The sequence below is a fragment of the Echiichthys vipera genome, assembly GCF_963691815.1.
Source record: "Echiichthys vipera genome assembly, chromosome: 6".
NCBI lineage: Eukaryota > Metazoa > Chordata > Actinopteri > Perciformes > Trachinidae > Echiichthys > Echiichthys vipera.
The window spans coordinates 15,090,138-15,115,500 of record NC_139831.1 but is presented as its reverse complement, the minus strand read 5'-3'; the positions used below and the strand labels follow the sequence as shown (position 1 = coordinate 15,115,500).

The 25,363-nt window shown below is 42.1% G+C and overlaps 1 protein-coding gene across 1 annotated transcript; it reads left to right on the top strand.

Moving 5' to 3' along the window:
• Positions 1-279: 279 nt before the first annotated feature.
• Positions 280-19,590, top strand: LOC310947961 (neuronal acetylcholine receptor subunit alpha-3-like; the record flags this gene model as incomplete). Its single annotated transcript, XM_083914950.1, has 7 exons — positions 280-337; positions 13,601-13,740; positions 15,484-15,528; positions 15,676-15,785; positions 16,005-16,212; positions 17,011-18,030; positions 19,465-19,590. 7 exons carry the CDS (start codon positions 280-282, stop codon positions 19,588-19,590), a joined length of 1,707 nt encoding a protein of 568 aa, XP_083771076.1.
• Positions 19,591-25,363: the final 5,773 nt, after the last annotated feature.

Here is a 25,363-nt window from a genome sequence, read left to right as displayed (position 1 = left end):
GTGAGTGGGTGGGTGAGCGGGACACGGGGACAGAAAGAAGGAGGGAGGGGAGTAGGGGTGGAGAGGAGAGGAAGGCGGGACGTGCAGAAGTTGTGCATGTCGGGAGAGCGCACCGCGAGTCCAGCTTCTCCACGGAGCTCAAAGGGAAATGTTGCTCGAATGATAAAGGCTTCACTGACAGTCTGCCGTGGGTTGTTGACACAAGTCACCCGCCGTGGTTTACCGACACCAGCATCATCTTTTTATCCTCAGAAAGCATCGTCAAGCACAGATGTATAGATGAATTACTCCGGGAAACCAACAAACGTCCTCCTGCTGCTGCTCCTCGCAGCGCAAGGTAAGACACAGCGCGCCGTGAGTCGGTGCCGGCTCGCAAAAAGTAGCTTTACACTCATTACTTGAGGAAAATCATCATCTATTTTAAATTCATGTAACTCATGTAAATGGTTCATTACTTTTTAAGTTGTCTTTAGCTTCCAGCCACCTCGACTTACCTTCCCAGTGCGCATCTGGGTGAAAGATCCGTGAAAACAAACAGCGCTTTTCCTCCAATTGCTACTGCAATTAAGAGGGATAAACATGGTTATAAACGAAACGTGAGCGCGATGACACATTTAAATGTAGTGCAACTGTCAGTTTGTGCAAACATATTCAGCATACGTTTTGAATTATTCAGTCTTTGAAAGCTCAGGAGCGCACAACTCGCAGCAAATCAAGAGCTGATCTCTGAAAAGCCCCCACCCCCCATTCTGATAAACGTCCCGCTTGCTGCTTCATCAAAAACATTATATTGTACCTCAGACGGCGGGGGGCAACATTGCTTTTTTCCCATTCTGAGTATTTGTGCTCATCTGATTGTGCAGTCAGAGTTATGTTGCAGGGAAGGACACAGGGTTTAGTTTGCCTTGGAGATGATGATTTGTGATCAAGACATGGTCTCATTATAGCTGATACCTCGTCCCCTGGAGCTACTGAGAAGCAGCCATTCGTGCACAAAATGAGCCAACACATGGATGACATACGTTTCTCCAGCAGCAGCAGCTCAATGACTGTCAATGTTGATTTAATCTCTGGATCCTTCTGTTGTGGAAGGTTGTGGGTTCACTCAACCCTCAGAGATCAGAGGTCAGGGTTAGGTACAGGACGGATGCCATGGACCTGCAGAGGTTAAGTGTCTTGCTTTAGGGCATTACAGTGGGTGGATGGCTGCCAGTCATACCTGAAGTTCAGTCTCTCTTGATCCTGATGATTTAAATCATTTAAAGGTTCCATGCTCATTTTTAGGTTTATACATGTATTTTAGGTTTCTACTAGAACATGTTTACATGCCATAATATTAAAAACATTATTTTCTCATACTGTGTAACTGAATATACCTGTACGCTCCGTTTTTGCGCCTGTCTCTTTAAGACTCCCTCCTAAAAAAAAGCCCAGTCTGCTCTGATTGGTTAGCATTTCTGGGTCGTCTGCATCTGCACTCTCTGTGTATCTGCGCCATCATTAAAGCCTGGGAATGACTATAACGTCACTGTAGAGACACTTTCTATCTATATATAGCATAGTTGTGACACCACAACCGTACAGAAGTCCTGATGGCTAGTTTAAAGCACAGTATCTGAATACAGGCGGTGTGCATTTCTCTGTGGACTGAGCATGTTCATATTAGTATAGCCTCAAGCAGCTGCATAATCAAAAAGACATGGGAATCTACCTTTCTACTATGTAGATACTTTAACTGCAAGACTCATTTCCCCTGGGTTTGATATAATGTCTGTTGTGACATTAAGCCAAGCTGGATCACTCTATCAGGTCGTCTGTATTTTGCGACTCCACTGGTTGCAAAATCCCCTCTGCACATATTTTCTATTTTCTTCATATAAGTCTGCCAGTCGACTGTGTGCTTTTGAACAGCAGATTTTGAAGTGGGGTCCTTGAGTGGTTCCCAGGGGACCCATAGCAGAACAAAGAATATATAAATGCTTTGAAGCTGCATTCACATGTAACCGAATGGTTATTTAAATCCTGAATTTCATCGCATTCACATCCACAAAGAGTATACAGATAGAGGCATCTGTGGAGAACGTCTTTGCCATTGGGAACATTTTGCGTATCTATGTGGAGGATAAAATAACTTACTTTAAAGTGGTAATGGATTTTTTTGGCAGCATCTTCGTTTTAAGTGCTCATTGCTGTGAAGACCTGTCAGTCAGTTTTTTTCTGTTGATTTGTGTTGCTAAAATTTGAGCTGAGCCTCACAAAGGCAGAGAAGAGTAACTACAGAAGCACCGAAGAAACTTTTTGTCTGGCGAACTTTGTACCACCTGAAAAGTGAAGCCAATGCCGAAGTGCATTAAACCTGCATGGTGTTGAATGGCCAGCAGGGGGCGACTCCACTGGTTGCTAAAACATGTCAGATTGTATAGTAGTAAAAAAGACCCCACTTCTCACTTCATTTTCTAACTCAGTAAACATTTTCCTAATGACCTTATGGTACAGTTTCAAGTGTTCCTCAACACAGCAGTATGTTTTTTTTGTTTTTGTACAATTTTGAGTAAACTAAAGGATAAAGCAGGGTATGCTTCAGGGCGTGACTACCTTGTGATTGACAAGTGCATTTTGTCCTCGGGTTGTCCATCAGATACACCCTTCGCTCCTCCCCAGCTCCACCCTCTCATCCAAACATGTTCACTTCTAGCTCCCAAAAACAAGATGGCGTCGCTCATAACACCAAACTCAAGGCTTCAAAATGGTCTTCCACAAACCAATGGTTAATGTCACCGCTGCTACATCCACTTCTTTTATACAGTCTATGGTGACAGCCAGAAAGGTTGTATTGCCTTGGTTAATCTTCACAGACTGAAAAGGGGGAACAGCAATTCAATTCAATTAATTTCAATTTTATTTAAGTGCCAAATCATAACAAAAGTTATCTCAGGACACTTTACAAACAAGGTAAAGACCACACTCTATGACTTATTTATGATTTACATAGACCCAACAATTCCCCTGTAGAGTACAGTGGCAACGGAAAAAAAAAGAAAAAAACAGAAAAAGACAGATCCAGCTCTATGGAGGACGGCCATCTGTCTGCACCAGTAGGGGAGGAAGAAAAGGAGAGAGAAAGAGAGAAAAGACGGACAGATGGACAGAGAGAGACAAAGACAGACATAAAGACAGAGAGAGAGACACTTCCAGTAACTATAATAATATCTACAGTAATGTGAATATGACTTATATGTAATGGCAGTTAATACAGCAGAATAGTAGAAACAAGCACAGCTAAGGTTATAGATTATAATAGTAGCAGGAAGCGTCATGCAGGACCACGGCAGCAGGCACCACCACGATCAGCAGAGACCTGCGAGACGACAAAGCACAAACAACTCCGGGGAGAAAGTTGAATTAGTAACATGCATTGATGAGACATGAATGATACAGACACAGTGGAGAGAAGCTCAGAGTATCTGGAAAAGTATTATCCCCCGACAGACTAGGCCTATAGCAGCATAATTAAGCAGAACAAAATCAGCTTAAAAATAACAACATTGCTAAGGGCTCGTAAGTCCTAGCTGTAAGCTTTATCAAAAAGGAAAGTTTTAAGTTTACTCTTAAATACGGGGACAGTGCAGGCCTATCTACTAACAATTACAGCTTAAACTAGTTTGTTTAAGGAAATAAACTTTATTTGATTACAACATGTACTCTCCATAGCTCATGGGAATTAAATGTATCTCTATTTTTCAGCCTGAGCTGGTGTTCTGTTCTTCAACATTACTGCCTCATTTAAGTGGATGTTATGTGGAGTGACAAATCTAATTGTCCATTTATTAGATCGATATTTCTTAATTTCAGATTTCCAAAATCAGGGTAAGAAAGTTCACTGCCATATCATATGAAACTGTTTTTTAACTTCAAAGCCCAGAGCGCGGCAGTTTGTCCCAGATGTGGTACCCACAGTCCTCCTGTGGGAGCACCACTAAGAGCCTTCGTGTTGTCACGCTCCAGTCGACATGTGAAAGACACTGGCTTCACACATCCTGTAACCGGATGCAGACTCACTCACTCACTCACTCACTCACTCACTCACTCACTCACTCACTCACTCACTCACTCACTCACTCACTCACTCACTCACTCACTCACTCATTCTCTCATTCTCTTCAAGTGGAGAGATTTGCTCCAGCCTACTGCATTGTCGCTTCGCCCTTGAACTGGGCGGATTTCAAAAGGAACAAGAAAGCGGTGCCGTGAAAGGGATGACAGTGTCAATACTCTCCTTGGCAGAACAGATTTTGCTCAAGTGAGAGGAAATCTACTGTGTCCTTGCTTGTTAGAGGTGGTCAACTTGTCTATTTAGAGTGAAAACCCACAGAAAAATGGCAATATTTTGGTGTCACCTTCCTCTATCCCCAACTCCATCCTCCACCTCTCCTCTCTCCCATCCTCCCCTCAGTCCCTCACTGGCTGTGTGGGCTTTTGTATGATTCTGTACACAGGCTGTGATGCAGATAAGTGCCTGGAAAAAAACCCACACCTTGACACGTGCACACACTCCCAGCGGGGGTCCGATTTGTGGGCTACAGAAGGTATTGTCTCATGCCATCAAGGATTGGGTGATTTGTCCTCATAACAGAGGAAAAGCTGATTCTGCAGACCATGGGATTGGTGTATTTTAGTTGAATTTGGATAGAGTAGCTCTGAGGTAAGGCGTGAGAGATCTGTACAGCATTGCACTGCTAAAGTCACCGCCTGTGTGATAGATTCTAGTGCACATCATCAGCATATTTTAGGATAGGATGGTCTCCATAGGGTTTGAGACTGAGTGATTAAAATGAGTGAAACTGCATGGTGTATTTCCCCCCAGCCTGCATCATCTACAGCATAAATAGCTGAGAGAATTGTCCAGCCATGCCTGTATTATACTGATCTGATCCGCAATATGTTTCAGGCTTGGCCCTCTATCTCACTCTACAGTGCTTTTAATAGGCTGCAGTTGCGCGTTGACAGTGTAAAGAGGATCTGCTTTTTAACAAGTTCTGTCCAAAAGAGCAGCAAGTAAAAGTGTATTGCTAATAATTTAGAAAAATGCCTTCCCAGCTGAGTCTTCACAATTGGGGTTGTAGTGTGGCCAACAATCAAAAGTTCTTTATTTCACCAGCATTCGGAATGGTTTATATTAAGCTCCCGTGGCTTCTATCTAAGTCTGCTTGTATGGAGCTGTCTGCTTCATCACAACATCATCACAAGCATATTTGCTCCTCTGCCAGACTTAAATGCTCCTCTGAGCTTGGAACTACAGAACAGCTCTCTGGTTTCTCACCCAGAAGCAATATAGTTGCATTTAAGTCTGACAGGCGATCAGTGTGTGTATGTGTTGGTTTACTGTGCGTGTGGCTTAAGGATTGTGCGGTGGCTTGAGGATCCTCTTAACACGATTGTTGTGTGATTATTGCAACCGAACCCCCCACCCCCTCCCCCAGGCAGGCACACACACACACATACACACACACACGTACACACACACACACACACACACACACTCACACACACACACACACACACACACACACACACACACACACACACACACACACACACACACACACACACACACGGTGTAACCACCAGAGGCAGAGGAATTTATTCTACCCCCTATGGATTGGCTTAAACCATCGTACTCCCCTCCAACCAACACTGCACTTTCACTCTCTTTCACACACACAGACATCCTACTCCAGACAGCCCTGCTGCTTGATTCCTCTAGGACATCCTGGTTTTCGGCACTGGCAGTGAACTGAGTCACGCTTTAGGATGGAGGGAGAGAGGCTGAGAAGTAGAAAGCTGGAGATGAGGTTGGGCAAGACAGCAGATGACTCAGACGGAGGCATTTGAGCATCTTGAAGCCACTATTCTTCTCCTCGTTACCTGTGTACATTTTTTATTGATTCAGTTTCTCTTTCTCTTTGGATTTGTTGTTTTTAATAGATGCGTTTGCTCATGTGCCCTAAGCAAGCTGTGTTTGTCAAGCTGATACCACACAAACACAGGCTCTCGCATATCATCGTTTTATTTATTGCTGTATCTAGTTACCCCAAGTTGTTATTACATAAATTAGGCCTTCAGAATAGTGACGATGGTCTCAGTGGTTACTAGATTTTTGGAGAAAAATCTATATGGACTTTGTTATGATTGTTTTCACTGATTCTCAAGACTTAGCAGAACAGTTTTCAAAGGCCTCTATTCCCATGTGATTTCATTACTTTTCTGTGAGGTTAATTTTCTTCTTTTTTTTCCTTTATAGTCATAACAATTTATACACACATGTGACATCAACTCAGCATATTTATTATGGCAGCCTGAAAAAATGGTGTAAATAACTAAATTGTGCATTACAGGGTTGAAGACCAAGCGGACCAAAAACAGGGTGAAAAAATGGGTGAGACACATTAAGGAAAAACACGTTATTTGATTAATTTTCATTGCACTCAAGTTCTTTATGTGGTCCCTAATTTTTCCAACTTGGGAGCAAAAAAAGTTATTGTCAAGCCCTGCATCAGTAGTACAACAGTGTAAGCCCTCCATCGATCCATCCAGCCATTCATCCGTCACCAAGGGTCATGGGAAAAATAGCACTGCCCAGCTCACTTTCTTTAACAATCTCATTCCTCTTGATGGATCCTGAGAACTTTTCAAGTCAAAGTGGGGAAGGTAATCTGTCCAGCATCTCTGAGTTCTGTCCCAGAGTCTTCTCCAGAGAGATGAAGCTGTTGGGCATCTTTTTTGTTACCCTGAGTAACTCCTGCGCCGATATGGAGGAGCAGGAGTTCGACAATGAGAAGTTTCTGCTGCCTCAGTTCAAGGAAAGTTTTATAGCAATTGTCGCTCGCAATAACCAGCAGAATATTGTCATTGTTGCTGTTACATTTTTAGCTCGCTAGCAAGCAGGAAAATATGGCGCCTTTGACTTAAGACCAATTTTGTGTTGGTTAATGGCGAGATAGCAATGCCAACACACACATGGGCACACAGATGGGCCCAATAGTATTTACTACTTACAGTACGTGGGTGCTGGGCATGAAAGTGACAACTGCACCAATCTGACAGAGGAATGACAGTTGCGCTGTGCTGTGCGCCACTTTACACCAGGTGGAAGATACAGACCTTATAGCCAGCTGTTAATGCTGATGATCGTTCACATGGAAACATTGTCAAATCCGTCATTCAACTTTTCTAGAACAGCTGAGTATCGTTAAGAAGCTCTCACCTCTCTTTCCATACTGTTTACCTGTTTGCTTGTCTGCTCAACTCATTGATTACCGCTGTGAAGGAATTCACTGGATGACTTCAAATGACATAAACAAACAGTGTCTGAATTCTTTATTGCCCTTGATCTCTTTGTTTTTTAGGGAAATTTCATAGAGGATTGTGTTGATGACTATGTTCACTCTGTGTCATCATCGTCACTTTTGTTCTTGAGTTGTCTGTCTGTGTGACACACAAAGCAACATCAGAGCAAGCATGAGGAGAAGTGTTATACCAGAATCAAACTACATCATATTCTTTTTCTTTTTTTGTTCCCAACACCAAGTACAGTGAACACTGAGCTGATGCTCTGTAGCCTGAAATCAGCATTAAAGGCTCCACCGGCTTAAGTTTTGTGTTTATAGTAAACATGTTATGGGATTGGGGATCTTAAATATGCATTCCCATTAAAACATATTTCCATTTGGTGAAACGTCATCTCTTTTTCACGAGTTCACTTCACATATACAGATTATCTGACCTCAAAACTCCCACATATTCTCAGATGAAAGCATGGAGGCAAGGAGCCATTGAATTTCATGCATCAGTGAAAAAAATCATATGCTGTTCAGAGTGAGTCACATCAAAGGTGAGTGGACATACTGTACATAAATAGGAAAATGTGCGTACACACAAGGGCACTCGCAGTTACATGTATGTACGAGATATATGCGAGCCCTCATACATGAAGACACACATAGGTTAAAGCATGCACCATATGCTTAATGAAGTAGTCACAGCATATGCAAAAATCACTGTGATCCTCTTGTGCGTCACTCAGCGTGTCACAGTCAGACCATCAAAAACCCTGGAGAGCAAAGACACGCTATCTTTTCTCTGCTTCTTCTTGCTGTCACTTTTTTCCTGCTATCTCTTCGCTCGCTGGTTCTCTCTCACTCTCTCTCTCTCTCTCTCTCTCTCTCTCTCTTTGTATCTCTTTTCCATGCACTCAAACACCCTGTCTGCAGTGTATTATTGGAGGGTAATTAGTTCCTTCAGAGTGTCCACCACTTGCTCCCAGGCTCATCCTGTTAAGCACATGCCTGATCAAAGAGCCTCCCACAGGCCACGGCTCTTTCTGCAGCTTTAGGCTCCTGTAGCAACGAAAGATGGTGACAGACTCACTGTTTGGCTTGCTAATTCTAAATCAATGTGGCTATTTAAGGGTAAAATGCACGACTGCTTGACTTGGCTTCATCCGCCTCAGAACAAAGGCTCATCATCACTTTGTTACAGCGTCACAAAGACGGGAAAGAAAGAGCGCACGTCTGGTAAAAATTAAACAAAGCTGTCAACCTGATTTCATGTAATTTTCATGATCAGAGGCAAACACAGCTCTGTCTACAGTGATTAACAACTTTCTTCTAAAGCTTGAGACAAGACAAGACACATTTGGTTGATAGCTAGAAGTGTGTCTCTATGGATAGCAATGTTGACTGATTCACCACGCTCAGATTGCAACATTTCAGCAACTATGAGATGGATTGCTATGGAATTTTGTACAGACATTCAAATGACCAAATTACTTTGTTGATCCTTTGATTTGTTTCTTTAGGAGGTTTTGTGGTTTTGAGTGAGAGGTTTCGACAATTATTGGATGGATTGCAATGACATTTGCTGGAGACGTTTTCCCCTCTGGAAAACATTTGAATAACCTTGGTGATTCCTTATCTTTCATTTAGCTGCTCAGGTAGCTCATTTCTGTGTGAGCCCAACCCAAGCCGAGGGAGAGGTTACCGAGCCTGAATTGAAACGGACAGGCACTGAGTTTATGTGACACCAATATTTACTGCCTAAAAATAGCAGATGTGTTTTGTATCATCATGGCATTAGCATTTAGCTCAAACATTGTTCCAGACATAGTCCTGAGTTTCCCTTTCACCTGTGGCACACAACAGGAGCTTGTACATGTCACGTGTTCTCACTTTCTGGAAATACTTTGGTTTAGGTGAGGGGTGACAACTGCACGTGGCAGGACATGACTTGGATTACACCGTGTTATGTAGCCTGTTTGTAATTTGGTCATCTCTTTTGTCTCTCTCCGTCTGGCGATCTCAGCATTTGTCCTTACTGACAAAAGTTCCTGAATCTTGTCTTTCCAGTTCGACATTTTCGTTGCTGTCTTTCTTCTTCACCCTTGGATCTTTGTTTTCATCAACACGCCCACTGGCTCACCATGAATTCACCAAACATTGAGCGGCTGTATTCACACATGGGCTCACTCTGAGTTTACACAGACTTTGTATCAGCGAGCTGGAAGGGTTAAGTCCACTTGATGTCCTAATCAACTTGGACATTTGCGTTCTCACATTCAGCTCTCAAAGAGCAGCGTGTATGTAGAATCACCAGAGGTGAAAGCCAAAGGTTATAATTAACTTCCTTTAAATTAAGTCTACTTAAGATCTTTTGGAGCAGAACAAAGAAGGGAATTAGAGGAGTGACTGTGCCAAAAGAGAAAAAAAAATATTGCCTTACTTTTTTTTGTCACAGTGAACAAATGGTCCAATTAATTGACTGATTATAATTGTCCTGGTTTCCCCTCGCTCAATTAGAGGCTTACCGAACTTTCTGTGAGTGCAGCAGATTGGGGAGCAGCGGGCAGTTTTCAAGGCAGGTACTAAGAGCTGAAATTACACAGGGGTCTCTGGAGGGAGGCCTTTTCATTAAGCTTTAAGACTCTGTGCCACTGACCCCAGAAAACGTCTTGAGAGTTTTGGAGCCACTATAGTATAATGAAACTTCTTAGCTGTAGAGATCTAGATCTGACAGGTTTTGATTTAATTTTAGTTAGTTAACTTTTTAGGATAATTTTGACTTTTAGAATGAGACTAACAACCACACTAAAGTAAGATAAAAATCCCCAAATGGTTATGACCTTCAGCAGGGTGGTGATCCTGATCATGGTGAGTGAGTTTGATGAAAACAAACACTGTTTGACCTTGACATTTACCTCAGTGGACTTGATGAAAAGCTTATGGCTCCACTGGTCTGCACCCTGCTGTGGTTGCTCTTTCTGAACTTGAAATATTTAACGGAGGGAGTAAAAAAATTGAAATGAAATTGTTGATTGGTAATTTGCTTGTATATGGGGATAGATTGGGTCATTTTTATTTTATTTTAAATGATTTATGTAGGACTTAGTATTGTCATATCTCTGTTGGTCATTGTTTTATGTGCACCAGATGTTGTGAGTGTTTTTATCTCAGTCACCTGCTGTGTTAGTCCCCCTTTGAGTTTAAATTAAAATTTGTTGTTACGACCTGTAAAAGGCTTAAGCAGTGTGTTCATTGTGTATTTTTCATTCTTGCCCCTCTAATAAATTAACAAGGGATAAACTTCATAACATTTTTATTTCCCCGGCCCTGGAAAGTCTGTGTTGTGAACGTGAGCAAATGAACACGTCTCCCAAATGAGAAACCAGACAGACTGTAATCTGAGATGTCTGAAAGATATTCATCTAGGGTGTGTACTCCCAATGGCAATAAAAGGACAGACTGCTTCATGACGTTACTGTATATTAATTATTTGTTTTATCATATAGGTCCTGTTTTATGAAAGTAACATTCGACTCAAAGTCCATTTTTATTCAATATATGTGAATGGGTACAGTGAAATATGCACATTTCTAATACTACACTCAAGGACTGCAACTAATGATTATTTTCATTATCGATTAACCTCTTGACTTGTCTCCCCTTTACAGACATAGTTCAGTTCATATTAATCCCATACAGTGTGGGGCAAAAGTATGCAGATTTCACAAATGTGTTATTTTCACCTATTCTAAAATGGTGTATTTGAATATTTCTGCCTACTGGGGCCACTAAACAGTCTTGGAAATACATAAATTTGGTCTGACTGCAAAGCTGAGACTCTTGTGGATTCAGCAAGCTCAATTGGATTCATGTGTGATGATGTTAGGTCCCCATACAAGCCATTTTATTGTAGTGGGAGCATTTTTTGAAACTTAAGCTCACTGTATAAAATAAGCTGTTGCAACCTCTATGATAATCACAGCCTCGTAAAACTTTACAACCACCAACTGCCTAGAGACGTAGGGCATTCAGAGGATGGATGGTTTTCTGACAATAAGGTGGATTTTTGAGCAGTTTCCAGAACAGAAATGTTCACCATCCAATTACAGAAAAATCCAATTCCTGCAGAAATCTCCAAATGTCAAAAGAAAAGACATAACAGGAAGGAAAAACTCTCCAAGGCAAATTTCTATATAATCTCTTAAGTCTTTATGTGGGCAACCTACACAGTATAATTGTTACTCTTTGTACAAGATTAAGTATAAAGACATGTCTTAAACAATATTAAGATATGATATATTTGAAGCTGATGAAACGTAAATTGACAAGAAAAAACAGTTTCACAAGCTTTTGGGTTGTAGAGAGCTAAGTGACCTGCGTGGAAAGAAAGTGTCCTATTAAAGGACCATGTTTTATTTAGTTGTTGCCAAGGAAAAGTGGCTATTTGTGTGTATATGGGCTGTGACCCATTTGCCCCTTTGCTGAACCATATTTTCCTCCACCTCTAAGTAAGTGTGCAAGTGTGATGGTTTGAGGCTGTGTTTGATAATGCACCCGTCACTTCTTGGATTGAACCCTATGATGGGAGAGCCTGTTCAGGGAATTAAAGCCAAAAAAAAGAGGAACATGACAGAAAAGTTGGGATGAAGACATAGAGGAAGTTATAGAAAGAGAGGAGGTTATATTAATTTCCATACTGTTCTATGATAACAAACTGTGTAGAGGATTCAAACCTCATTGAAGCTTCAGCAGTTTTTGCTGGTGGTGAGTGTGGGTGCCGTCCCTGGCGATGCAACATTTTCTGCGTGGACAGGCAGAGGTCAATGTGCCATTCCAGGCTTTATGGATGCATGGGCAATGCAAAGAGGGTACCAGAATCAATAGTGGACATTTACACAACACCAAAGGAGTTTTAGTGTGACAAAAAAACAGGAAAACACAATAACCCCATGGAGCAACCCTCCACCCATGCCTGTCAACACTCAGCCTTTTTGTATCCCTCTATATTAGAACATAACAGCCATTTCCGTATCTCTGGAAGATTTTTTTTTAGCAGACATGACTGTTAAAATAAACAAACAAGTTAAATTTACTTGTTTATACATATTATCCTAAGGGGCTGCATGACACCCATGTTTTTATACAGTACATGTAAAATGACAATTCTCAACTTTTTACCTTCAGTAGCTGTCTTTCCACTACCATGCTACTGCAAGCTATGGCTATCTTTGAGCTAGCCGGTGTTGATGGCCGGGAGAACAAAAAAAACGTGTCTTTCTATTATGGAGACAACAGCCCCGCAGTATTTCTTTAAAACCTGCCCATAACATGCCACCCCTGTGTAAATGCCACCCATTCATCCCACATACAAATAGACTCAGAATCCCTTAACCTAATCAGTAAAATAAGGCTAACGTTAAGATGTTCAGGTGAATCACTTTTGCTGTTTAGTCAGCAAAATAAATAAAAGCCTAAAAATTGACCAACCCTGTGGTGTATAGGTCTGGGCAGTCTCTCTGATGGCTCATTAATCCGAAACACAGATCTCTGTCTAACAGTCCAACAGGTTGTTACCCAGAAAACAAGAGCTCTGACCCGCTCTGAAAATACACACTAGAGTGGAGTGACTGCCAGCGTTATAACTTTTCAGACTCTCTCAACATTTAACTGTTACACAGTTGATACTTCTAAGTCATGTATGACTTTGTCTGATGCCTAAGATACACTCCCCTCTTCTTTTTGGCTGATGTGATTTAACATCATTCTGTGTTAATTTCATCTCCATGACCATGTGAATAAACGTGATGTCTCCCAGATCTACCTTTACAACGCCGTTTACACACTTTTACAGCTGCTGACTCTTTTTCCCTCTGCCCAGATAGTGAGCAGAGCCTAATGTCCTTGTTTGACCAGTACTGTCAGTTATTCAGTCCATTTTTTGTTTGTCCGGGTCCTTCAGTGATAATGAAAAATGAGCCTCTCCTCGCCCAGAGACTCAACTCTGCCACAGGCCACAGCAGCCCTGCTTAGCCCATGGGCCATGTTCACCTGGAAATTGGCCCCAACACAGCCCCAACACTCACTGGGGCGCAATTTAAGACAGGACGTGTCAGTAAAAAATCAACTGGCTTAGGCTCGCTTAAGCTCACCCACTTTTGGTGTTGTAGTGGAAGGACGGCTATTGAGAACCAGAAGCCTGATTTCGATCTTTGAAAACACTCCAATGTAGTTAAAACTGTTTTTTCTCCTTATTTTTCTATTAGGCTGTTTTTCATCTAAGGGGGAGGACAGATTATTTCGGAGGTTGTTCAGGAGGTACAACCAGTTCATCCGACCTGTGGAGAATGTATCGGATCCAGTCACAGTGGAGTTTGAGGTCTCCATATCTCAACTGGTCAAAGTGGTAAGACGAGAGAATTAACAACTCAGTGGCCCTCATTTATCAAACGAACGTACGGCAGAAAAACGTGCGTGCGACCATTTCCTGGCAAACTTCGGCATTTATCAATTTGGACGTGAGCGGGAGCTACGATCAAATCTCACGTCTGGTCTGAGATCGTGTACGCAAATTTGAGCCTGTGTATTTGTGGTGCAGCACAGCAAAATCTGTCTGAAAATAATTAACAATCCTCAGCTGTCATTAAGCATAAGCAGTCACATATTAAGAACAGATCAAAACGGATTCTTAAAATGAATAAAAAAAATAAAAATTGTGTTTGGAGCAATTGATTGTACTCATGTGCGTCTGAAGGCACCATCCATGAATGATTACGCATTCATCAATCGCAAAAACTACCACTCCCTAAATGTTCAGGTGATTTGTGATGCCAAGCTGTCGCTTTTAAACGTGTGCCTGATGGCCGGGGGGGGCACACGCAATTCTTTTATATTTCAAAACAGCTCGGTTCCAGTCCCATGCGACACCGACAGGGACAAGCGGTTGAACATGAATGAATGAAAATGAAAGCGCACTGCAGAGCCAAAGTCATCTCCTCGGTTAGTGGCTACTCTGGATAAATTGCATTAAATCAAACAAGGTATCAGATGATTAACATCTTGGTATGGTTCTTCTAGGTGACAAAGGTATTCTCTTACGGAATACCTAATAACCCCGCTGGCAAACCCCGCTACAGAGCAAGAGCGCTGGTGTTGTGCCGTATTCAGCACCCCTGCCGTGAAATGCACCCCCTCACATTATAGGTGATATTCTGGATCAGAAGGCTGTTGTTTCGACCTACAGGAGTAGTTTATATACAAGTAACCCACAACGGTCAGAACATTGGTTACTTACAGTCTTTAAACTATTTTAAAGTGTTTAAATCACAAACTTTGATGATAGCGAACACAAAACAACACCTTTTTTGTATGTTCTGTGGAATTATACTGCGGCCATAATTACAAAATGAATGAAATGGATCTTTTGAGCAAGTTGAGTGTATTTGACTTAGCGTTTCCTAAATATAATTCCAGCTTTTCTTGCAATTAATAGGTTCAAAAGTGTGTGCTTATAATTAGGTTACCTATATGTAAGATACTCCTATAGGTCGAAATAACAGCCTTCCGATCCAGAATATCACCTATAATGTGAGGGGGTGCATTTCACGGCAGGGGTGCTGAATACGGCACAACCTGTCCAACAGTGCGCACACGGGTCTCAGTGGAGCGCTGCTTCGAGTTGACTGCCTCCATTATTCTTTTCCATACAGCGTTTTTATTGGCCCCTTTTATTCCACTCTTAAGACTGCCAAAAAACACATCTTTATTTTGCTCCATCTCGGATGTCAGGATGCCGATCTCTGTGTCGGAAAAGTTTCTTTTCTTACCTGTGTTTCGTCTCTCCATGTTTGACCTCAGTGGGCGAGGCCTCCGAACCAGGAATATTTAAGGGCGTAACATGTTAATGACGATCGAATTCAGCCGCTGCATCTATCAAGGCCCGCTCATTCGTACGCTGAGATTGGTCAGATACGAATGTTTCTTAAATCACACGTGGGTCCTTTCCTACGACCAATTCTGCGCTCAGATCTGCGCCCGTTTTCACGCAAGATTAATAAATGAGGCCCAGTGTCTCTAAACAAAGAAATCATATGTTTTGTAAAAGCATCCTTCTCTCTTGGTGACTAATTTGCCCTGTTTGTGTTTCCAGGATGAGGTGAATCAGATTATGGAAACCAATCTGTGGCTGAGACATGTGAGTGAGTTTATCCTTTATGTGATGCCATTAGTAATCGACAAACAGCTCAAAATTTGCTCTCTCACACGTAACTAGACTGATGTCCTAGTGAAATGCAATGGAGACCATCCTGATCTCACGAGGCTAACATTTTGTCTCTTTTAGGTCTGGAATGACTACAAACTGAAATGGGCCCCTGTTGAGTACGATGGGATTGAGTTCATACGAGTTCCATCCAATAAAATCTGGAGGCCAGACATTGTTTTGTACAACAAGTAAGTTTTAGTGCACAAATTCTAAATAAGAGCTCCATGCTCAGCACACCCATGTTGAGAGGCACAACTATGCAGAATTAGCCCCCTATAACTTTTTCATACTTTCTTTTCTCTTCTTCATATGTGCTTATTTTATTTATTTATGTTTTACATGTTCTTTCCTTTTGGGTTAAATGTTGAAATGGCCTTTAAGAGAAATAATATTCACATCTCTCACAGTGCTGTAGGCGACTTCCTTGTGGAAGACAAGACCAAAGCTCTGCTGAAGTTTGATGGCACCATTACCTGGGTTCCTCCAGCTATTTTCAAATCCTCCTGCCCTATGGACATCACCTACTTCCCCTTTGACTACCAGAACTGCTCCATGAAGTTTGGCTCCTGGACGTACGACAAGGCCAAGATCGACCTGGTGCTCATTGGCTCAAAGGTCAGAGGGAGTCTTAAGGTCACAAGGGAGGTTGTGGCTGTAGAGCACCAGCACAATTTTATTCTGCGTGGCATGTTTTTTACTTTTCTGAGAACACACAAACCCCTTCTATGTGCTCATAATAATATTAGCTTAGATTTCTATCTATGATATCATATATTCAGGCAAAAAGGTAACAACTTCTATAAAATCCCCTCACTTTTAGGTATTAGTTTGAAAACATGGGGGTTGCATTTAGGTCTGGACATAGAGGAAACGTAGACAAAGATACCCACGTTCACTTCCTAATTGGGTCTTCTTATCATTCAGTCTTCACAGTTAGCATTGCCTACAAGCCTTTTCTGATTACATCATGCTTGTGGGTGCTACTTTCTCATTGCCATGGTTTCCTCAGGCAATGGATAATGCTGAAATATGTTCCTGTATTTGCTTTGCAACAACTCCCAATCTAGTTTTTTTGCTGCATTTCCCGCGTTATACTCGTGTAATGTTAGGTAACAGTTCCAGCTTGTCGTCGGTCCAAGCAAAGACATCTTCATTGCTGTTCTTATTGCATAGTATTGTCTTTATTTTCAGCTGCAGAATAATGTTAGATAATCTGCTTTCTGTTTGCGCCAGCATGTGCATGCCCAGTGTCCGTGAATGGTCATGTGCTATGTGTTTTCAGGCGTGTTTCTATGGTCAGCGATTATTTCTGATACAGAGCCAACTGGACAGAGATTGTTTTCATTTTGGATACATATCAGAGTGGATGGAGGTTGCTTGCTTTAAATTTGATTCTTAAAATGTTATGTTCAGGTGAACCTGAAGGACTTCTGGGAAAGTGGAGAGTGGGAGATCATTGACGCACCAGGATACAAGCATGACATCAAGTACAACTGCTGCGAGGAGATCTACCCAGACATCACCTACTCTTTCTACATCCGCCGCCTGCCTCTCTTCTACACCATCAACCTCATCATCCCCTGCCTTCTCATCTCCTTCCTCACAGTGCTGGTCTTCTACCTCCCCTCTGACTGCGGCGAGAAAGTCACCCTGTGCATCTCCGTTCTCCTCTCTCTCACTGTGTTCCTGCTGGTTATCACCGAGACCATCCCTTCGACGTCACTTGTTATCCCCCTGATTGGCGAGTACCTCCTCTTCACCATGATTTTTGTCACGCTCAGCATCGTCATCACTGTCTTTGTGCTGAATGTGCACTATCGCACCCCCATGACGCACACTATGCCGGAGTGGGTGAGGTCCGTCTTCCTCGGGGTGTTGCCCAGGGTGATGCTGATGAGGCGTCCTATCGACCAGGGCTGTTCTTCCTCGGCTAGTATTACAGGAGGGATGGGAGGAGTAGGAAGCAGCAGAGCAAACAAGAAGAGAAAGAACAGCATAGGAGGAGGAAGTAGCTCAGGAAGTGTAAGTGTTGGGGGAATAACTGGGGGTGTACCGTGTCCATCGCTGGATGGTGGCACAGCAGGAGGAGGAGGAGGGGCCGCCTCAGCTGGCGGCTCCATGAACTGCGTGGAGTACGGTGAGATAAACCGTGACGTGAAGAGGGAAATGAACAGGAGGTGCCCCTACAGGGGCAAGGAGGTACCGACTCCTGTTCCTCCCCCAATGGTGCCACCTCCTCCTCCTCCCCCGCAGGCATCCCCGACTCAGGGGCCCCAGGAGTCAGAGTTGCCCAAGGTGCCGAGGCCGCTGAATGCTCCTTCACCTGTCAACGCTGTTGTTGCCTTCTCTGTCGTGTCACCGGAGATCAAGCAGGCCATAGAGAGTGTGAAGTACATCGCAGAGAACATGAGGACTCGCAACAAAGCCAAAGAGGTACAAAAGCAAGTTTCAGTTGTCTGTTTTGAAACCATAGCCTGTATAGTATCAAGATTGATAAAGTGTCTGCACTTCCTCCAGCTGTAGAAAAATGAGGCCAAAATATCCCATATACTGGTGCTGCTCTCTTGCTTATTTGGAGTCTTCACAATAGTGATCTGGTGGTGTACCAGATCTTAAACATGAAAATAAAGTTATTAATATCACCTTTTAGTATTTTCTGCCATAAAAAGCAGTCCTAAATGCAACTACAAACATTTGCATAAACATACTGTATACAAAGCAGTAAGACACACACAATCTTACAATACTCATGGGGACTTGTGACTTACAGGTTCAGGTGTCATAACCCGGCTCTTAGGCAAAAAAGGAAATAAATGCAAACAATTTAACAATAGTTGGGAAATCTAATCAAATTTATTTACAAAAGCAGTAAAATATTCGAATTGTGTGAAATGATAATCAGTAGATCAGTAGTATTTGTGAATGAATGTATGGTGTTGTGTGAGCTAAATTTAAAGATAATCAAAACAGAACAAAACAAAAAGAAGTTGTGGTGCAGAGAAGTAAAAGGAATGAGAGAAAGAATGTATGTATGTTTGAATACACCCAGTCGCACCTGTAAATACTCTGAGTCTGAGACAAAGGCACGAAAAGAGGGACAGAAATAACATCTAGGACATGGCGGAGCTAGAGGGCCATCATAGGCTTAGATGACCAACCCCCTTACCTTAAACTTAACTGGTCCTAATGTCCTAAGATAAATGATTGACCTTGGGACGAGATATAGTACGCACAATGTACACAGCCCACAAAAACAGAAACAAACACAACCACAAAGCTACACACTATGTGTGTTATGTCTGCAGCATGTGGATTTCTACCAAGCACATTAAAGGTGTAGAAACCGTTTACACGGCACTATAAAGGGAGTGTAAAGCTTCTTGTTTGTTGCAGATGGAGGGCTTTGCGTGCGCCGCCTGCACACTCTGGATGGCCCTGATATGTTTGTTGCCTCAGCTCCATCTTTTCTTAGCAAAGCTGGGATCTTTCTTTTATGCATTCAGAATAGGCTCCACTATAGGACACAATGACATTATGGCCAGTGCAGCTATGATCCTAAAATACACACTCACACACACATGCTGCACAAACTACTATAACAATAGCTAGATGCATGGTATGGGTGGTTTTCTCAGCCTCTCTTACACATAACAGGCACACGCACCCCTTATAGCCATTCAACTAGTGTTGACACTGTAACATCGAGTGATTATGATTCTACTCTTGCTAAAAAATAAATAAATCATAATTACCAATAAGCAAAGGTAGCTAGGATTATTTTGTGGATGAAAGTGCTATTACATATAAATTTGTGTGTCCTATTGTTTCTACTTACACACACACATCAAAATTTCCTCCTTTCCTCAGGTGGAGGATGACTGGAAGTACGTCGCCATGGTCATCGACAGGATCTTCCTGTGGGTTTTTGTGACAGTGTGTGTGCTGGGAACAGTGGGACTCTTCCTCCAGCCACTCATCAGCTTCTTAAAATGAGGAACTCGTCTTTGTCCTGTCTCTTTTTCCCTTTTTTGTCTACTTTTGTCTGTCTCTGTACCCCACTCAGATTACTGTGGGAATTATCCCTCCTGCAGCTCTTTCACATCAAACATTGAACCGTCTTCTTTCCCCTATTCTGACATCCCCCTCTCCTCTTTCTATCTCATGCTCTTCTCTGGGAGTCCATCATCAGCCATCACTTCCAGCTCTCATCTGTCTGTTTCCTCACGGCTTACCCAAATTTCCCTATTTCATCTTCGTCCTGCCCGCTTAATGCGCACTGCAGTGTTGCTATTCAGTCTCCTCCTCCCTACTGATTACCACATCTGCTCATCTTCTTCTTTTCTCCTATTTCCTTTTCTCCTTCCATTTGCCATGCCTTGACCTGCCACTACCTACTGCTTATCTCTTCACAGCTGCCTCCGGTCTCCCATTGTGTCCGTTCTTCTATGCATTTACATTATGTGTGTTTTTTCATGAAAATGTCCACTTAATGTAAAGTCTTATACAATATGTTTAACAATGTCAGGTAATAAGTTAAGTAATTAATACTATAATTGCTATAAAAGAACCTATGAACTTACAAATCGTGGAGAAAGAAGAAGTGAATACCTTTGTGAGTTTGCAGTAGGACTTTGTCATTGTAAGCTGATGCAATAAAGACAACACATTTTTGACAGTATGTCCCTGTATGATTTCTAAGACCTTGTCCACAGGTACACAGGCGTTTTTTAAGACATAGCTTTTACTGTAGGTCACTAAAACATACGTTTTGGAAAAAAAAAGTTGTGAACATTTTTTGCGATAGCTGTTCCTAACTGGACTTTGTACATGTTAGCACATAGATGAGGAACGTGGTATCCGAATGCGCTAGGGAGCAATCGATGTACCAATGCAGCCAGGTAGCCTTCTTCTAGTCTGGCTTATTGGATGTGACCTGACTCTTCAGACGGTTTGTCAGACAGAATCATCTGAGAAGCCATTATTGGAAACTGATTGGGAAAAGGCAGCTCTCAAAATATACCTGGCAGCTGATTAAATTAACCATCTGTCTATCAAACTCTCGCCAAAGTCAATCAGGAGAAGCGAGAAAACATATTTTCAAAGCAAAGCCTTCACTGTCGTTCTCTTCTCTCTATGAAGAAAAACTGTAGGTCAGATAAAACTGATGCTATTTTAGCATCTAAGCTAACCTCTTTAGGAGCCGCCATTGTTGTTTTGAACAGTTGCCTCACGTGTCGTTGTCAAGCTGCTCCCACCTCCCCCCTCAGCTGCAAGTAGCTCCTCGCAAGACAGTGATTGGCCGGCTCACTTTTGGTCTGAACACAAACGCATTACCTGGAGTCTGACAAGATGGATTTTCGTGGTACATATGAACGTGACTCTTCATGATCTCTGTTATCATGAAAATTAAGCTGCCGTGCAAGATAATACTGGATGTACAGTCAGGCAGTCTCCTTCCCTTCCACTATCTTTGCTTTGTATTTTGCAAGGGCACCACAGGGCACTGAATGCAAACAAGCCAGAGTGTTTTTCCCAGAGCAGTGTAGCCAGACCAACTCCAGCCATGCAAGACTAGTCTTCCGGTAATAGCTTATATTCAGGCTTCCGATTACCTTCTTTGCGTGATTGGCTCACATGACTTTAGGGTTCAGGGTTAACACCGCCTGTTGGTTTGACATGCTCTTGACAGCGTTTCAAAGTGTTCTTGCTTTTTCCTTTTGTGGAGTTCTTTTTTAAAACAGTGCTTGTGTTGATTGATTTTTTATTTTTAGAACTACCACAAAAACCTTTGTACATGTGGATTAGGCCTTAGTTAAAGACAACTACTTACAGATGCTAATAATATGTATGATGTTGTGATGTGAAGGTCATTTGATGACCGCCACTTGTTCTTTCTTTGGAATGTTTTTTTTTCTGTTGTCGGACTTCTTTGCTTTCCTGTAGATACAACTGTAAAATAATAAAGAAAAAGGTGTGCATGGCTTCTTCAAAGGATGCTGGCTGTACACACAACACACGATGTGTTTTCCACGTGTGCTCACACAAAGTATATACGCATTACACATGAATACACAACTTCACTGCAAATGTACAATGTAAAGAAACACTTTGAATAGCACAATGTAGATTAAACTTGTAAAAAAGACTTAAAAAGGCAAACTGTCTCAAGTTATTTAATCACAAAGAAGGCCCTGAACTGTGTGTGGAGGTTGTGAACTTCTCCCTGTATCTGTGAGGCTTTCCTCTGATGCTCCAGCTTCTCATCTATATTGTAGTCGCAGATATACCCTGCCTCTTATCACCCGTAACAGAATGAGAGGGTGCAGAAAGTGGATGGATGGATGTGGACATGTCAAATGCCTAGATGAAGGGCAGGAGTGCACAGGAGAGGATCTATTTTTTATCTCGCTCAATTTTGAAGCACTTTTTTGTCTAAGCATTTTTTGAAAAGTGACAAAGGATAAATATTGTTATTTTCAAACAAATAAATACAAAATTACTGAATGATGGCAGGGGGGATCATGGGGTTGAGATGCCGACCCAGAGCCACAATGTACGCAGTTCCTCTCTGGGCTCCAATGTTTGCTACTTGTTGCACATCTCTCTTTCTCATCAGTCTAATTTAAGCTGAAAATTCCCCAAATTTATAGATTAAAATAGATTTTTTGATATGTATTATTATTTTTAGTTTTTGTTAATTAATGCTTTTTGAGGAAACAGTGCAGACACACAGTCACATACTGATACGTTGGGTGAAGTGGCCAAAACTGCGTCTCCAAGGCAAAAGCACAGTGAAGCGTATTTCCTTTGAAGCGCCTCTTTTTCTCTGACTTATCCTTCTTTCCCTCTATCAAAGGTCACGGGTGAGTCTGAATGTGCCTGTCAGCACTGACACACACACACACACACCCCCACACACACACACACACACACACACACACACACACACACACACACACACACACACACACACACACACAAACACACTGAAAGTGTCCTTTCCTACAGCCAAATTGGAGTCTGACTCTGCTCTTGCATTGGTTCACCCTGTGGCTCCCAACAACCACTCACACTTAATCCTTACTGAGTACAAAATGTGTGTGTGTGTGTGTGTGTGTGTGTGTGTGTGTGTGTGTGTGTGTGTGTGTGTGTGTGTGTGTGTGTGTGTGTGTGTGTGTGTGTGTGTGTGTGTGTGTGTGTGTGTGTGTGTGTGTGTGTGTGTGTGTGTGTGTGTGTGTGTGTGTGTGTGTGTGTGTGTTGTTATGTGTGTGGAGAGAGAGAGGAAGATTAAACATGTCACCTGAGGAGTGAGAAACAGAGTGTTGGGTAGTGGCAGCATGCGTCTATATGTGCACTCAGCAGCATGGATCTTACATGTGGATTATGGGATGGAAGGATGGAGTCTAGTTATAAATATGGAGATTCAGCTGCAGCAGCCATACAATAGCAGCATGTAGTATCCCATCAGTCTCAGTCTGCTGCCTGACAGGGTCACATCAGCGCCTGGCTGTCACAGAATGAAGAGATGAGCTACTCCAGTTATATTTGGCCACTATTTGTGTGTGATACGTGCAATTTTCCTCATTGGCTCTGCACCAACTTCCTTCAACCCTTCAAACAAGCCAATGATGATATCTTTTCAACAATGGTTTATTTTGTTACACCAACACCTCATGTAAAAAGGATATTTTTGGATGCCACAATATTTTGAGAGAGACACCAATCCACAGATACTAGAAAGCTTCAGCCACTTTAATCTGAATTTGTAATGGTGTGAGTTTGCTATTTTGATCTTTCTTGAATGATTGGACTTCAAGTACTTGGTGGACCAGAGCAAAGCAGAGTACAGCAAAGCTCTGGGTGCTAAATTGAGGGATAATACATTATTAAGCCAGCCACATGGATGAATATTTTACATGATTCTTCACTGTTGACACCGACTGCTAGCATCCAGCTCCTGGATAGAAGGACAACAGAATGACGGACTTGTCATTTAATTTGCTTTTGGTGGGGTTTTTTTTGTGATCAAACTTAAAAAAAAAAATGCTAGTTCAGTTTGAACTTTGAAACATTTTGTATTAAATAGAAAAGCTTATTCTTGCCCCTCTCCCGTCATCCTTTTCCTCTCTCCGTCTCTTTCTGTCTTTCTACAGTAGTTTTGGGGACCCTGTCTACCTATAGAAGAACGGCTGCAATGATGGGACTTCTGCAGTGGACCACTGGAGCATGCTGGGAAAAGATAGGGCCGGGTGGAAGGGTGACACAGGGGCATAACACAGAAGGGTGGATGGTGAATTAGGGTAGTCTCTTGTGCCGTCAGGAGCAGAACGTTACGTGCCGGCGGCCATTCGACCGTGGATAAGTAAAAGAGACTCTCCTCTAAATAATTCAGTCCAATGAGAGACTTCTGAACACACACACACAGACACGCACACACACGGATACACATAAATGGTTGCTTCTTGAAGTAGAAATCTGCAACACACACTCACACATGCTCACAAAGAGCTGGCTTCTAATTTTACTCTCTGATGAATATTTATAGATGGACGAACAAACATTGTCTTAGAATTACGAAAGAGCATTTTGGTGGAACAACAGAAAATGCTTCTTGTCGTTTTTGAGGAGGAGGGCTGCAGGGGACATTCAATTTTCATTTTATTTCAACCCCGACTGGGATAAGCGGTTACAGATAATGAATAGATGGATAACAGGAAGGAAGAAATGCAACTTAGACCAATGCGATGTAACCTATTACAACCTTTATTATGGCAGCACCATCAAGGAAGCATGATAGAGCTGATAGAGAATTAATATATAAGACAAGGTATTTGATACAAGGGAGGAGAAATAGAAGAAGAAAGTCAGGATGGAAGGACATGCGCTTGTATTGTCACACTGTATCACTAGGTTGTGCCAATTATTTTATACTTAAACAATGAATGAGAAATAAACTACAAAAAAGGCAAAAAAAGGAAAAAAAGGAAAAAGGAAATTGTTTAAAAGTCCATTGAAATTAGTTTATGTGGCACAAAAATGTACTATATCACAATAAAAAAAATGTTTTTTTTTAGCTTTTCATGATCTCATTTAAATGTGTGACACTATCTAGAAAGAGACAGACCCCCAGGATCAAGAGAGGATCAGCAGCTTGGACAGCTACAGCAGAGGATCAGCCCTGCCTGTGTCGTTTCAGCACCTCAAAACAGCAGCTGCAGCAGAACAGCACCCTGAAATCTCATTTCACCTGTAAGTGCTGTAACACAACTTCTGCCCATCGACAACTGCACCTTTAAAGATTAAAAAAGAAGCACTAAGAACTTCTCCTGCACAGCAAGAAAGCCTCCAATTTAGACCTTCTGCTGAATCACTAGAGAGACGGACCAAAGAGAAAACCATCACTTCTCAAACCTCTACTGCCATATAATGCATTCCTCCGCTGTCGATTTATTATCTTGCAACAGTTTCACCAAACTAACATACCTAAAGATACTACTTTTATTGTCATCATACTATGTTGATTATGTGCGTCATAAGAGCAGTCAATCTTGGCCCTGATCGTGTCGCTTCATAAAACAGGCTGTTTGTATTTACATATTACTCAAAACGGCCCCATTTGGTATATTTGCCCTTGAAAGTGTATGTGTATGTGTTTGTTACCCTTGCAAAATGTGATTCTGGAGACACCTACGGTAGCGCAAACTGACACAGAGGTGACTTTGAGTATTTTGCCAGGTGTTTGTATGTCTGTCTGCCTGCAGCTAGA